Source organism: Rhincodon typus, chromosome 38, assembly GCF_021869965.1.
Source record: "Rhincodon typus isolate 14 chromosome 38, sRhiTyp1.1, whole genome shotgun sequence".
NCBI classification, from domain to species: domain Eukaryota; kingdom Metazoa; phylum Chordata; class Chondrichthyes; order Orectolobiformes; family Rhincodontidae; genus Rhincodon; species Rhincodon typus.
In genome coordinates, this window is record NC_063369.1 from 7,795,065 (window position 1) to 7,809,744 (window position 14,680).

At 42.2% G+C, this 14,680-nt stretch overlaps 1 protein-coding gene across 2 annotated transcripts in view; it reads left to right on the forward strand.

Moving 5' to 3' along the window:
* Positions 1-14,680, forward strand: part of LOC109913939 (UV excision repair protein RAD23 homolog A) — a 22,669-nt gene that overhangs the window by 339 nt on the left and 7,650 nt on the right. For both annotated transcript variants that reach the window (XM_048617999.1, XM_020513502.2), the window contains exons 2-6: positions 7,660-7,818; positions 10,798-10,940; positions 12,530-12,687; positions 13,244-13,371; positions 14,464-14,548. In XM_048617999.1, the coding sequence (XP_048473956.1) occupies positions 7,660-7,818; positions 10,798-10,940; positions 12,530-12,687; positions 13,244-13,371; positions 14,464-14,548 (673 nt within the window). The remainder of the gene's footprint in view (positions 1-7,659; positions 7,819-10,797; positions 10,941-12,529; positions 12,688-13,243; positions 13,372-14,463; positions 14,549-14,680) is intronic.

Genomic DNA, 14,680 nt, shown 5'->3' on the forward strand with positions numbered 1-14,680 from the left:
GTGAGGGAGGGAAGGGGGCGTCAGCACTGTACTCACTTAACCCCCCCCAAAACCCCGGGCAGACGGTGAGGGAGGGAAGAGGGGTCAGCACTGTACTCACTTACCCCCTTCTCAAACAACACTCGTCCCCCCCACCCCACAACCACCCTAACATCTCTCACATGCTCCGATCAACGACCCTCGCCTCCCCACCAACAACCCTCACACTCCAAATCAATCCACGCACAACTCCATTTACTTCAATACAAGAGGCCTGACAGGTAAGGCAGATGACCCCAGGGCTTGGTTGGGACCGGCATATCATAGCCGCTGCAGAAACGTGGCTCAGGGGTGGACAGGACTGGCAGCTTAATGTTCCAGGCTGTAGATGTTATCAGAAGGAGGAGAGGAGGGGGAGTGGTGCTTTTGGTTAGGGAGATTATTGCTGAGAAATTGTCCAATGAAGTTATAATGGGGGAGAACTTAAAATGAGAAAGGGATGATTATCTTGTTGGGATTGTATTATAGCGCCCCCACCCCATAGTCAGTGGGAAATTGAGAAGCAAATATGTACAGAGATCTCAGATATCTATAAGAAAAATAGTGTTGCATTGGTTAGGGATTTTAACTATCCAAACACAGACTGGGACTGTCATAGTATTAAGGGCTTGAATGGAACAAATTTGTTAAGTGTGTACAAGCAAACTTTCTTATTCAACATAGATGTAGCTATTAGAGAAGGAGCAATACTTGACCTTCTGTTGGGAAATAAGGCAGAGCAAGCGACAGAGGTATCAGTGGGGGAGCACTTTGGGGCAAGTGGTCATAATTCTATTAGTTTTAAAATAGTTATGGAAAAGGATGGAACTGATCAAAAAGTTAAAGTTGTAAATTGGAGTGAGGCTAATTTGGAAGGTATTACACAAGAACTTTCAAAAAGTTGATTGGGGAAGGCTATTCACAGGTAAAGTGAAAACCAAAAGAACTGCGGATGCTGTAAATCAGGAACAAAAACAAAGTTGCTGGAAAAGCTCAGCAGGTCTGGCAGCAGTTCTGAGGAAGGGTCACTGGACCCGAAACGTTAACTCTGTTTTCTCCTCCACAGATGCTGCCACACCTGCTGAGCTTTTCCAGCAACTTTGTTTTTGTTCCAGGGAAAGTGAATTTGTTTGGGAAGTGGGAGGCCTTTAAGCATGAGATAAGAATATTGAATATTGAGTGACTAATATTTTACTTCAGTATTTAATGTGGAGAAGGAAATGGAACTTGGAAATAAATGGTGGTGGCTTGAAAAAAGTTTATATGACAGAAATGACTATTACGAGGGGCCATAATTTTAAGGTGATTGGAGGAAGGTACAGGGGAGATGTCAGAGGTAGGTTCTTTACACAGAGAGTGGTGGGCGTGTGGAATGCGCTGCCGGCAGTGGTAGTGGAGTCAGATACTTTAGAGACTTTTAAGTGACTCTTGGATAGGCACATGGAGGATAGCAAAATGTAGGGTCTGCAGGGTAGGTTGATCTTAGTAGGATAATAGGTTAGCACAACATCGTGGGCCGAAGGGCCTGTACTGTGCTGTACTGTTCTATGTTTTAGGAGGAAGTGCTGGAGATCTTAAAATACATAAAGGTAGATAAATCCCCAGGACCTGATCAGGTGTTTCCCAGAATTTTGTGGGAAGCTGGGAGGAAATTGGTGGGCCCCTTGCTGAGATATTTGTATCATCAATAGCTATGGGTGATCAAGGAGGTTGGCTAATGTGGTGCTGTTATTTAAGAAAGGCTGTAAGCAAAGCCAGGGAACTAGAGACCAGTGAGCCTTGCATCAGTGGTAGGTAAGGTGCTGGAGGGGATTCTGAGGGACAGGAGTTACATATATTTGGAAGTGCAGTGTGTGATTAGGGATAGTCAGCATAGCTTTATGTGTCTTACTAATTTGATTGAGTATTTTGAAGGGGTGACAGAGAAGGTTGATGAAGGCAAAGCAGTAGATGTCTGTATGGACTTTACCAAAGCATTCGACAAGGTTCTGCATGGTAGAATGATTGGTAACGTTGGATCACACAGGATCCAGGGGGAGCTAGCCAATTGGATACAAAATTGATTTCAAAGTAGGAGACAGGGTGGTGGTTGAGTATTAGAACATAGAACATTACAGCGCAGTACAGGCCCTTCGGCCCTCGATGTTGCGCCGATCTGTGAAACCAATCTGAAGCCCATCTAACCTACACTATTCCATTATCATCCATATGTTTATCCAATGACCATTTAAATGCCCTTAAAGTTGGCGAGTCTACTACTGATTTTGGACTGGAGGCCAGTGACCGGTGGTGTGCCGCAAGGATCAGTGCTGATTCCCTGCTTTTTGTCATTTAATTAAATGACTTGGATTTGAATATAGGAGGTATGGTTAGTAAGTTTGATGACACCAAAATAGGTGATGTAGTGGAGATGAAGAAGATTATCTCAGAGTACAACAGATCCTTGATCAGATAAGCCATTGGGTCAAGGAATGGCAGATAAAGTTTATTTAGGATAAATGTGACGTGTTGCATTTTGGTAAGGCAAACCAGGGCAGGACTTACACAGTTATAGTAGGGCCCTGGGGAGTGTTGCCCAACAAAGAAACCTAGGGGTGCAGGTGCATAGTTCCTTGAAAGTGGAGTTGCAGGTAGACTGGGTGATGAAAAAGCATTTGTCACCCTTGCCTTCATTGGTCATAACATTGAATATAGAGTTGGGATGTCATGTTGCAACTGTACAGGATGTTGGTGAGGCCACGTTTGGAATATTGCGTGCAATTCTGGTTGCCCTTCTATAGGATGGATGTTATTAAACTTGAGAGGGTGCAGAAAAGATTTACAAGGATATTGTCAGGACTGGAGAGTTTGAGCTAAACGGAGAGACTGAATACATTGGGGCTTTTTTCTCCTGGAGTGTTGGAGACTGAGCTTACAGAGGTTTATAAAATCATGAGGGGCATGGATTGGGGAGTCCGAAGCTAGAGGACACAGTTTTAAGGTGAGAGGGAAAAGCTTTAATAAGGACCTGCGGGGTAACTTTTTCACACACTGGGTGGTGCGTGTTGGGAATGAACTGCCAGAGGAAGTGGTGGAGGCTGGTATGATTACAACATTTAAAAGGCATCTGGATGGGTATATGAATAGTAAGGTTTTAGAGGGGTATGGGCCAAATCTGGCAAATGGAACTAGGTCAGATTGGGATGTCTGGTCAGCGCAGATGAGTTGGACCAAAGGGTCACTTTCCAACCTGTATGACTCTGTCTCTATGTCCATTCACACACCTTCCCTTCTCCCCCCGCCCCAACCGTCCATGCATACCCAACCTCATCCATCCATATTCCACCCCGCCCCATCCATGCACAGGTCCCCATCCATCCACACACTCCCCCACATTCACCTGTAACCCCAAATCCATCCGCCGCTATCCACAAATCAATATACATTCCCCATGCATTTACACACTTCAGTCCATCCATTCACCATATATTGACACTCCTCCTCATCCATTCATTCACACTTCCCTCCTTCATCATCTACACCTTCATCCCCATCTGTTCACTGCCCCCATTCACTCTTAGCCCAAACTGATCTATCCTACTTACAACTCAATACACACCCTTTTTCAAGCACACCCCCTCATCTACACTCCCCACCAATCTACACACCTGAATTCAACAACACACCTCCATTCATCTGCACATCCTCATCTACCACACCTTATTTCTTATTCCCCCATACCCACCCCCTTAATCCATCAATCCACCCCACATTCCATTCACCCTGTCTAGGTGGCAGAGTCTGAGACCAAACCTGGGAGTGGTAAAGATGAAAGGAGAGAAGGAAAGGAGGAGACTTGCTGCAATGAGAAGAAAGGGTGGGGTGGGAGGGACTTCCTGGGGTGGAGGAGTAATGTGGGGCAGGCATACTGTAGTTTGGAGGGGTGGTGGTGAAGAGAGGCTTTTTTGGGGTGAAAGAGGCATCCCAGGTTGGGGAGGAGGGTTGGGATTGTTATAGAGGTTTGGAAGGGCAGACGTATAGGGAAGAGGCTCCCTGGTGATGGGGTGGGTGCAATGGTAGGGGAAGGGGAGGGGTGTGAATGGAGCTGGTGGAGGCTACATGGGATGCTGGGTTTCATTGAAGGATTGACCAGGCTTGCTAACTCCAGTAGGAGAATCGGAGCCACAAGCCATCTTGAGGGTTTGAAGACGTGCAGTGAAATAGGGCAAAAACTGTTGTTTTGTAAAGAATTTAATTTGTTTAATGCATTCCACATCCATCGAAAGGTACCCCTTAATGGCTGAAAGCTACTTTTTTCAATATATGGAGTACCACATGAGCTGCCCATTTACACACAGCAAGATATTGTAACTGCAGTGTGACACTGACCATCTTCTCTTTTCACTGATGTTGGTTGAGGAATTAATGTAATTAATTTTCTGTGGTCATACACAATCTGATTTTACTGGATAAATTCCAGAAGTATCATTGTGAATATTGAGAAGTCTAAGACTTGATGATTGTTCTTCTATTGTCTGAGCTCAAGTGTTTAGATTCTCGGGAGAGAAATTGCAGCCAGGATCAAGCTAGTTGGGTGAATTCCTCAGTAACATCAATTGGTATGAAGTCTTATTTGGTACTAAATCTTCATATTTTCTAAACTTAAGAAGAGTAGGCAATAACTTAGTTCCAAGATTCTTCAGGATGAGGATTAATCTGATCTGGACAGGTCAATGTATGTGATAGTTCCTCTCAGGCTCTAGGTAATTTTGCAATGTAATGTGTTAATAGATTGTGTCATCCTAGCTGCATGGTGGAAAGTTTGCCAACGCCATAGTGCCACAAAGATGATTGATTTACCAAACTGCAGGAATTTCCTACATATACACACAAATCCTCCTTGCTGACCTCTTGCCTTTAGTTTTCTTATGGCAAAAGTAGATGAGGTTTGCCCCAGCCAGGGAAGTGTGTGCGATCTGTATCATCCTTATAGAAATGCTACTTGTGTCCTCTTCACATCGCTTTGTTCGGCTTTTAAGGTGCGATGATGGAGTTCTGTAACTGTCAAGTTGGGCAGTAGAGATGCTGAGGAATGTCAGTGCTGTTGAGTGGAACACAAATCCTGGAGTTTACATTAGACACTTGTTAGTTAGGTATATAATAATCAAATATAATTAGCCTTGATCCTGTCCAGTCTCAAAAGAATGCCTCTTACCACACCCACTATGACATTTTGCATTTCTTCTATGAACCATTCTGGAGCCTCTAATTGAGTTTGCCAAATTAGTGCTGTTAAGACCCAAATTAAGAGAATCAATTTTTATTTCATACAGGACAATCAAGGTTGTCTCAAATGCTTGTTCTGGACCCAGCTCTCAGAATTGTTTTACTGTGCTTCGCACAGCTTGCTTTTGCCAAGTTAGGAACACCTGAACTGATCACTAATAGCCTATGTTTCATCAATACTTGGAATGTCGTAGTATCAGAAATTTGGGAGGATTAATGACTGGGGTGTTCTCTAGCGCCGCTAATTTAATAAATTGCAGTAGAATTGATTCCTGCTTGTGTGCTGACATTAAACAGTGGGAATATTAATACCATTGGGCAGTGGTTCGTAATCTTCAGAATTTTTAATGTTTAGTGTATCGGCCATTAATATTGACTGACAATCTGCAGAAGTGTGCACTTAAGTGGGAGTCATTAGTATAATCCATAAGAATATTAAGTTTGGATTCATGGCACTAATCAACCCCTCTTTGTATGAAACCTATTGTTGGTGAACTAATCTGCCATACAATGGCAGTTATTTAATGTTTTACTGCCATTAATGTGACTCAGCAATGGCATTCTGGTCCCTGAACTTGAACATTGTGGGCTCAAGGACATGACTAAATAATCTAGGTTGACACTTCGATTCAATACTGAAGTGTTATATTGCTCTGGAGAATTGCATTAATGTGAAATACTGAATTCAGGTTCTGCCTGCCTGTTCAGATGAATATGAAGCATCCTCGACTATCTTTGTTGGAAGGCTCAGAATTTTGCCTGGGTTCTGGCCAAGATTAATTTTGATGTTATTCATTCATGGGATGTGGGCATCGCTACCTAAGGCAGCATTTGTTGCCTAGCCCATATTGCTGTTGTCAAAGTGGTAGTGAGGCATCATCTTGAACCACTGTAGTCCTTGGGCGACCAGCTACACTTGGTGCTGTTTGGAAGGGAGTTCCAGGATTTTGATGAACCACAGTGATTGAATAGTGATATGGTGCCAAGTCAGGATGATGTGTGAATTGGAGCGGAACTTGCAGGTGGTGGCGTTTCCACATAACTGCTGGCCTTGTCCTTTTTGGTGGTAGAGGTCACGGTTTGGAAGGTACTGTTGAATTCTTTAGTGATTAACTACTCATACTTTCATTTCTTCTTTGCACAAATTTTGTAGGATTTTGTAGGATCTTGCAGGAGCCAACTGTATTATTGCTTGTTTGTAGTTTTAATAGTGAATTAGTCACCTTAAATAGTGTTAATCACTGTTATATGCTAGCTGTATTTGAATGAATGTATTTCTTAAATTACCATATGAAGAATAATAAACAAAATTCGCTCGATTATCGGCAGTAAATACTAAGCTATTGAAATTATATTTCAGATTTTTAAAATAATATTTTGCCCAGCTGTGGATTTTTCCCCTTGCTGTCTGGAAGCCTTTTATGCAATGGCTGCAATGGCATCGACAGCCCTGCTAATAGAACACAGCACAGGAACGGGTCCTTCAGCCCATGATGTTGTGCCAAATTGAGCTAATCTGTTCTGCCTTCCCTTGGTCCATAACCCTCCATTCCTTGCATATTCATGTGCTTATCTAAAAGTCCCTTAAATGCCACTATTGTATCACCCTCCACTGCCACCCGTAGCAGTGCGTTCCAGACTTCTACCACTCGCAGTGTAAAAATAACTTTCTCCTCACATCTCCTTTAAACCCCCCCCCGCCAGCCAACCTTAAATGCACACCCCCTTGTAATAGTATTTCAACTCTTGGGAAAACGATTCTGTCAACCCTATCTGTGCATTTCATAATTTCACAGATTTCTATCAAGTCTCCCCTCAGCCACCACCACTCCAGAGAAAACAACTCAAGTTTTTCTAGCCTCACATTATATCTCATACCCTCTAATCCAGGCAGTATCCTGGTAAACCACTTCTTCACCCTCTCTGAAGCCTCCACATCCTTCCTGTAATGTGGCGGCAGGAATTGAATACAATTCTATTGAGTTTACATTTACTGTTCTATTTGCCAAGAGTTTTCAGTCAGCACTGGAGACACTGGCCTGGGTTTCCTCACATTGGCATTGAACTAATTTATAGAGCTCCTGACTGTCTCTTCGGTATCAGCTAACTTGGTAGAGGCGAGGAATTGAAACTGGGAACTTTGGTCGATGTAGCTCTTTAAAACGCAGTGTTTCAAATCTAGAAATTGGAAGAATAATGCTTGAAATGCATCTTTTTAAATTGCTTAAAAAAGGCGACTAAATGGATAAAGTTGGTGTAAAGTACAAGGTTTAAGGTCTTAAAATTTTAACTAAAAGGACCGTCATTCTAGTTATTCTTAGTTGTGTCCTTACTGCTTGACTGTTTATTCCTCTCCTTACAAATTTTACTTCGCAGGTGCAAGCATTGAAAGAGTGTATTGAAGCAGAAAAGGGCACTGGTTTCCCTGTTGCTGGTCAGAAACTCATTTACGCTGGAAAGATTCTAAGCAACGATGTGCAGCTCAAGGAATACAAGATTGACGAGAAGAATTTTGTCGTTGTTATGGTAACAAAGGTATGCAGTGTTTTTTGCGTTTCCAGTGTGAGAGATGATTGTGAGGAAGAACTTTTTTCATGTACTGGATGGTAATGATTTGGAACATACTGCCTGCAAAGCAGGTGGAAACTGAAGCAATTAATGATTTCAAAAGTCAATTAGATGGATATTTGAGGAAGATAAATGCACAGGGCTATGGGACTATCGTAGAATCTGTACAGTGTGGAAGCAGACCATTTGGCCCATCAAGTCCACGTTGACCCTCTGAAGAGCATCCCACCCAGACCCAACCCCTGTAACCCTGAATTTCCTATGGTTAACCCACTTAGCCTGTACATTATGGGCAATTTGGCATGGCCAATCCCCCTAACCTACACATCTTTGGACTGTAGGAGGAAACCCACACTGACACGGAGAGAATATGCAAACTCCACATAGACAGTCATTGAGAGTGGAATTGAACCAGGGTCCCTGGTGCTGTGAGGCAGCAATGTTAACCACTGAGGCACCATGCCATCCCAAACAAACTGGATTGCTCTGTAGAGTGCTGTACCTGATTGGCCTTCTGTTCTGATGAATGTACGACTCTGACGTATGGGCTACAACATCTCTGTGGATTGAAACACTTTCATGTGAGTTATTTAGAATATATTGATACTTGCTTTATCAGTTGAAAAATAAGGTGCCATAGAGGAGAGGTTATGCTAGCATTCTGATTTGTTCCCTCAGAATCTTCTAAGTTGTCCTGTAATTGTTGGGGAGATCATTCTAACAAATTCAATTGAATTTTTTTGAGGAAATGACTACATGTCTGGATGAGTATAGTGCATTTGATGTAATCTACATGGCCTTTGATAGACTTTTGATAAGGTGTTGGATGGGAGACTGGTCAAGTGGGTGAGAACCTTTAGGATCCAGGGCAATTTGGCCAAATGGATCCAAACTTAGCCTACTGGCAGGAGGCACAGATGCTGGCTGAAGGTTGTTTTGGTGACTGGAAGCCTGTGTCCAGTGGCATACCACAGTATTAGGTGCTCGGTCCCTTGCTGTTTATGGTGTACATTAATGATTTGGAAATGAATGTTGTAAAATTTGTCAGTAATTTTGCAGATGTTGGTGGTGTGGTAAGGAGTGAGGACAAAAACTTTAGATGACAAGAAAATGTAGAAGGGGCTGGTCAAATGAACAGAACAATAGCATATGAATTTAATCCTGAAAAGTGTGAAGTGATGCAGTTTGAGAGGATTAACAGCTTAAGGGAGTACGGAATGAATGGTAAGATTCTGGGTGTTGGGGATTAGAGGGCCCATATATTTATAGCCTCGAAGGTACCAGTTGGATAGGGTAATTAAGAAGGCATACTTGCTTTTATTAGTTGAGGCATTGAATATAAGAGCAAGGAAGTTATGGTGGAGTTCTGCGGGGCATTGGTTTGGCCTACGCTGGAGTAGTGTGTGCAGTCCTGGTCACCAGGAAGGATGTGATTACACTGGAGAAGGTGCAAAAGAAACCCACCAGAATGTTGCCTGGGGTGGAGAGTTTCAGCTATAAAAAGAGATAAGGTTGGAGTTGTTTTCCATGGAGCAGTAAAGGTTGAGGAGGGACCTGATTGAGGTGTACAAAATTATGAGGGGCAGAGAAATAGGCAAAGTAAAAGTAAAGTCTCCATAGTCCAACTGGACCATTAGGGATGCTCTCTCATTAGAAAAATGACAGGTGGCATTTTAATCTGACAGTCACCATGCCTCAGGTGAAGGAAGAGTTTGAGAAGGAGAGTCCTTCATGGTAATCTCAGCTGGTGTGAAAATTGAACCCATGCTGTTGGCATATCTCTGCATTGCATTCCAGCCACCCCATCAACTGAGCTAAACCGAGCCCACAATAGCATAGGAATATCTTTAGTAAATTCCCTTACTAGAGGTGTTAATTACCAAGCCATTTAGATGTAAGGTGAGGGGCAGAAAGTTTACAAGGGATTGAAGGAGAAATTATTGTTGTTTTAACTCATTCGTGGAATGCGGGTGTCACTGGGTAGGCCAGCATTTATTTTCTGTCCCTAATTGCCCAGAGGGCAGTTAAGAGTCAATCACATTGCTATGGGTCTGGAGACACATGCAGGCGAGACCAGCTAAGGACACCAGTTTCTTCACCCAAAGAGCAGTAATGAACTAGATAGGTTTTTCCAACAATTAACTGTTTCATGATCATCATTATACTATTAATTCCAGATTTACCATGGTGGGATTCAAACCTGGATCTCTGGATTAATAGTCTAGTGATAATACCACCAAGCCATCATCTCCCCTATCTGCGATTCATTGTCTTAAAGAGTGGTAGAGGCATGCACAATCACAATAATTAATATGCATTTGGATGAATGCTTGAAATACCATAGCATACAAGACTGTGGGTCAATTGCTGGGATGTAGGATTTGTGTAGATAGGTGTTTGATGACTGGTGTGGATGTGGTGGGTCTAAGGGCCTCTTTCCGTGCTGTGATACTCTGGCTCATCTGTTATTTCCATAACCTCTGCGTGAAAGATGTATTATCATTTTTTAGAACCCACCTACCCTATTCCAAAATGTCTCACTGAGCAAGATGTTTGGAGTTATATTGTAGGTGGGGTTATGAATATCAGTAATGTGTCAGGTAATTGATACATTACCGTAGAGTTCACTGTTGGCAACAGAGCAAATGTGATATTGTCCTTTGTTACTGATTTGAAACACACTTTAAATCTGTGTTCAGTATGTGCAGGTGGTTACAGTTTAAGAGTGGGGCTGAAGGGTTTTATCTCATTAGCTGCATTTGTGTCTCGTCTCTTTTTCTGCAAGTTTCCACCCTTATCTCATCACTGACACAATAGTTGCATTTCTGTATTTTACAGGGAAATGATGCTTTCTTCAAGCATGCTACATACCTAATTCTGAATTAATTCAATAACTTTGAATAGATATTTAATTAAAAGTACAATCTTTTGTTTACAAATTTGCAGCCGAAGAGTACACCCACAGAAACAGGATCTGTTTCTACAGTTGCACCATCCTCCACACAGTCGCAGCTGGAAGGAGAGGAGAAACAGAATACAGATGATAGAAGCCAGGCCCAGACTATTACCAGCTCTGTTTCAATATCCAGGTATAAGATAATAACAAAATCTAGCAGTAGCTCCCAGCTTCCTATGAAGAGAAAGGAAAAATACTCTAATGTGTTTTTTTCCCAAGGTATGGAAAAGGCTCAGACTTGATGAAAAATGTGGAGGCACTTGCGGATTTACTGTTAAGTGTCTCCGGGTGAAGCTCTCAATCTTGGTCAGTGGGTAAGTTCACTCCTAGGTACACTGCCGAGCTGTGCAGACTACAACACCACTACTACCAACTTGCATTTGTATTGTGTCTGTAATATAGAGGAATGTCCCAGAGTGTTTCACAGGTGCCTTGTAAAATAAAATATGACACTCGGCTACGTAAGAAGGTATTAGCCTGGATGACCAAAACTTGGTCAAGGAGGTAGGATTTATGAATTCTGTAAAGGAGCAGAGTGATGTACAGAGAGAATTCTAGCACCGGGGGTCTGGGTTACTGAAGACACACCACCATTGGTCAAGCAGTTATAATTGGGAATGCATAATTGGGAATTAAAAGAGTACCGACTACAGACAGCGAGTGATTATGATGATGAGGAGATCTCTGAGATAGGGAGAGACAGGTCACAGAGGGACTTAAAAACAATATAAGTTCCTTGGTTAAATCTATGATGGTGTCATCTTAGTTATCCCAGATTGGCAGTGCTGGAACTGTATAGTGGGCCTTTGTGCCCTGCACTAGGGCAGTGAACAGCAAAATGCTTCTGGTTTCTGATCACTATTCCACCACTGCTGTTGGAAAGTGAGTGATCGTCAAAAATCAGTTTGTACTCTAGTACCTTCCATGGATGAGCAGCATATATTTCTAGGCATGAATATAAGAAATGGTCTACTGCCTGAAAAAATGAAGGCAACCAACAACAGCAAAAGTCTGCCCTACATCAGTGAACACCTTTAGAAGAGGAGTGGAGAAAAGGGAGGATGGGAGAATCCTGTCTCTAGGGTAAGTCATTCAAAAGGTTCCTTTTTAGCTGTTGTTTTGTGAAAGTCTGTTACAGCAAGCGCAATGGACATCCCGTTGATGATATGGCAGTTCTCCAGCATGCTCTGCTATGGATATCAGAATTCAAATGCATAAATCCAATCAGCGTTCTGCGTTGGCTGACGTGAATATTTCTGCTTTTATTTCAGATTTCCAGCATCTCTAATACTTTGCATTTTATATCAGTTCAAGGAGACAAGAGTCTGAGAACCACCTCTGTGTATGTTAACTAAATCTGGATCCCTTATCCTACTATCAAAATTATCTGACTCTCAAATACCTGATTCTGTAATTCGTCCACTAGGAAGGGAGAACCAAATATAGCAGTGCCAGTGCAGGAGTATTGATATCCTGGAATCTGGAATAAAGGTGATTAGTAAAGAGTTCAAGGATTACAGGGTGAAGGTAGGAGAATAGGATTGAGAAACATACCAGCCATGATCAAATGGGGAGTAGACCTGATGGGCTGAGTAGCCTAATTCTGCTCCTGTATCTTATATCTTATGTACCAGTGCTATTGAAACTTCAGAATGATGTCATCTATGTCTGAATGATGTCTGAATTGTTGATGAAAGATGCCTCTTAAATTTATATTTGCAGTTCAATGCCCTCTTCAGGGAGTGACATACTGTCTGCTCCATTGTCAGTTAGTGACCTGCACCCTGCTCACGTTTCAATGATCGATTTAATCTCAGAACCGCGTTTGCAGAGTGACATGCCTGAAGATCTTCCCCATGATGGTGCTAGCACAACTGCAGGTCAGTAAATCTATAACTTTCCTTTTTTCAATACACACAAGGAATAGGACCAAGAGGGGAAAAAAGAGCAAAGTCTAAAAGTATCTACTATTAGAAATCATATTGTCAGCTTACAGTTTGCTGTTCCTGCACAACTGGAATAAACATAAATCAGTGATGACAGAATTTTACAATCATGAACTGCAGGAGGGAACTTTAAATATTCAGCACCATCTGATCTCTTTGTGGCAGGAACTTAATTTGTTTGTCAATTTGATTTGATCTATGAAATAAGTCCTGTGCTATTGTTTACATTTCCAGTGTCACACTTCCCCTGCTGGGTAACTCCCTATTATTTTAAGACATTGGGCAGCATCATGGAAGATTTGCTAGTGCATGTGTTTATTATATCTGTTAACATGAAATTGATGAATCATGTTGAACATAGACTGCTTTGTTGCCATTTGCTAATGCTGAATGTTTATGTTCCTCTAAAAGATTGTAATTTTGCAAACAATCGCCAGTACACCACACAAATCATGTTTTTATTATAAAACGTTTAATTTCTCCTTTCCAGTGAGGGACACCGCTTATGAAACTATGCTGTCAGAAATTATATCAATGGGTTATGAGCGTGAGCAAGTGGTGGCAGCATTAAGGGCAAGCTTCAACAACCCGCACAGAGCTGTGGAGTACCTGCTGACGGTAAGGTGTGTGTGTGGACATGGGTGGATGCTGCACACCCCATTTGCTGCACGTTTATCTGGCTGTATCTTGCAAAGTAATGGGATTTTGCGGGGATGGAAGACTTTAGCTGCAGTCCTCAGAAAGGGATATTAGTTAACTTCCCATTTGTTACATAGGACTATATAAGGTATAAAGCATAGGAACAATGACCACCTCATTTGCCTCACATTGTTATCCCCTATTTCCTTCTCCCTTATGCTTGTATATCTTTCCGTTAAATGCGTGTATGCTATTCGCTTAAAAAATTCCCAGTGGTAGTGAGTTTCACATTCTTAAATTTGCTTTTAAAAATTAACCTATTTTTCTAAGCAACCTGCGAAGAAATGTTATTGCACACCTCTGGAACAGGTGGGACCTGAACCCAGGCCTCCCAGTCCAGACGTAGGGACACTACTACTATGCCACAAGAGGGCTCCTCTACACATTTTGGGTAAAGAAGTTTCTTCTGAATTTTCTACTTAATTCTGGGGAGAAAATGGACCTTTAGTCCATGAAAACGTGGTAGTGAGTAAGAGGCAAGATTAAACTTGACCTGGACCAATGCTGGCGGTTCCTTCACTCTCACTAGGTCAAATTTCTGGAACCCCCTCCCCAGCAGCACTGTGGATCTAACTAAACAACATGGATTCCAGCAGTTCAAAGAGGCAGCTCACCACAACCTTATCGAGGGCAATTAAGGACGGGTATCAAGTGTTGGCCTAGCCAGCAATGCTCATGTCCTGTGAAAAATGTATAAATGAAAAGGAAGGAAAAGTAGCATGTCCAAGTGGTTTTCCTTTGGATATGAACTACGTTAATCATGTTTAAATTGTAATATTGTGCTTGACAATGAGGAAATGTTGTAATTTTTCCTGTGTTTACAGTGTATTTTTCTAAATAATAACCAATATTACAATAGGCTACCTCAATGGAATAACTGAAAGTGGGAGAGGGAATGATAGGAGAATGCAGTATTTATGCTGTATCATAAGAACTCAGCATTGTAAATGTTAATCAACCTTGCTGCAGAGCTGCATTGAATCTCTCTTGCCTCCTTTTTAATCTTTATAGGGTATACCTCAAAGTCCAGTGCAGGAGAGTGCAATGCCGCATGATAGTAACGACTCTGGTCCACTAACAATCCCAGAACAACAAGGTAAAGGACAGAGATAGTAGGAACTGCAGATGCTGGAGAATCCGAGACAACAAGGTGCAGGGCTGGATGAACACAGCAGGCCAAGCAGCATCATAGGAGCAGAGAGGCTGACGTTTCGGGCCTAGACCCTTC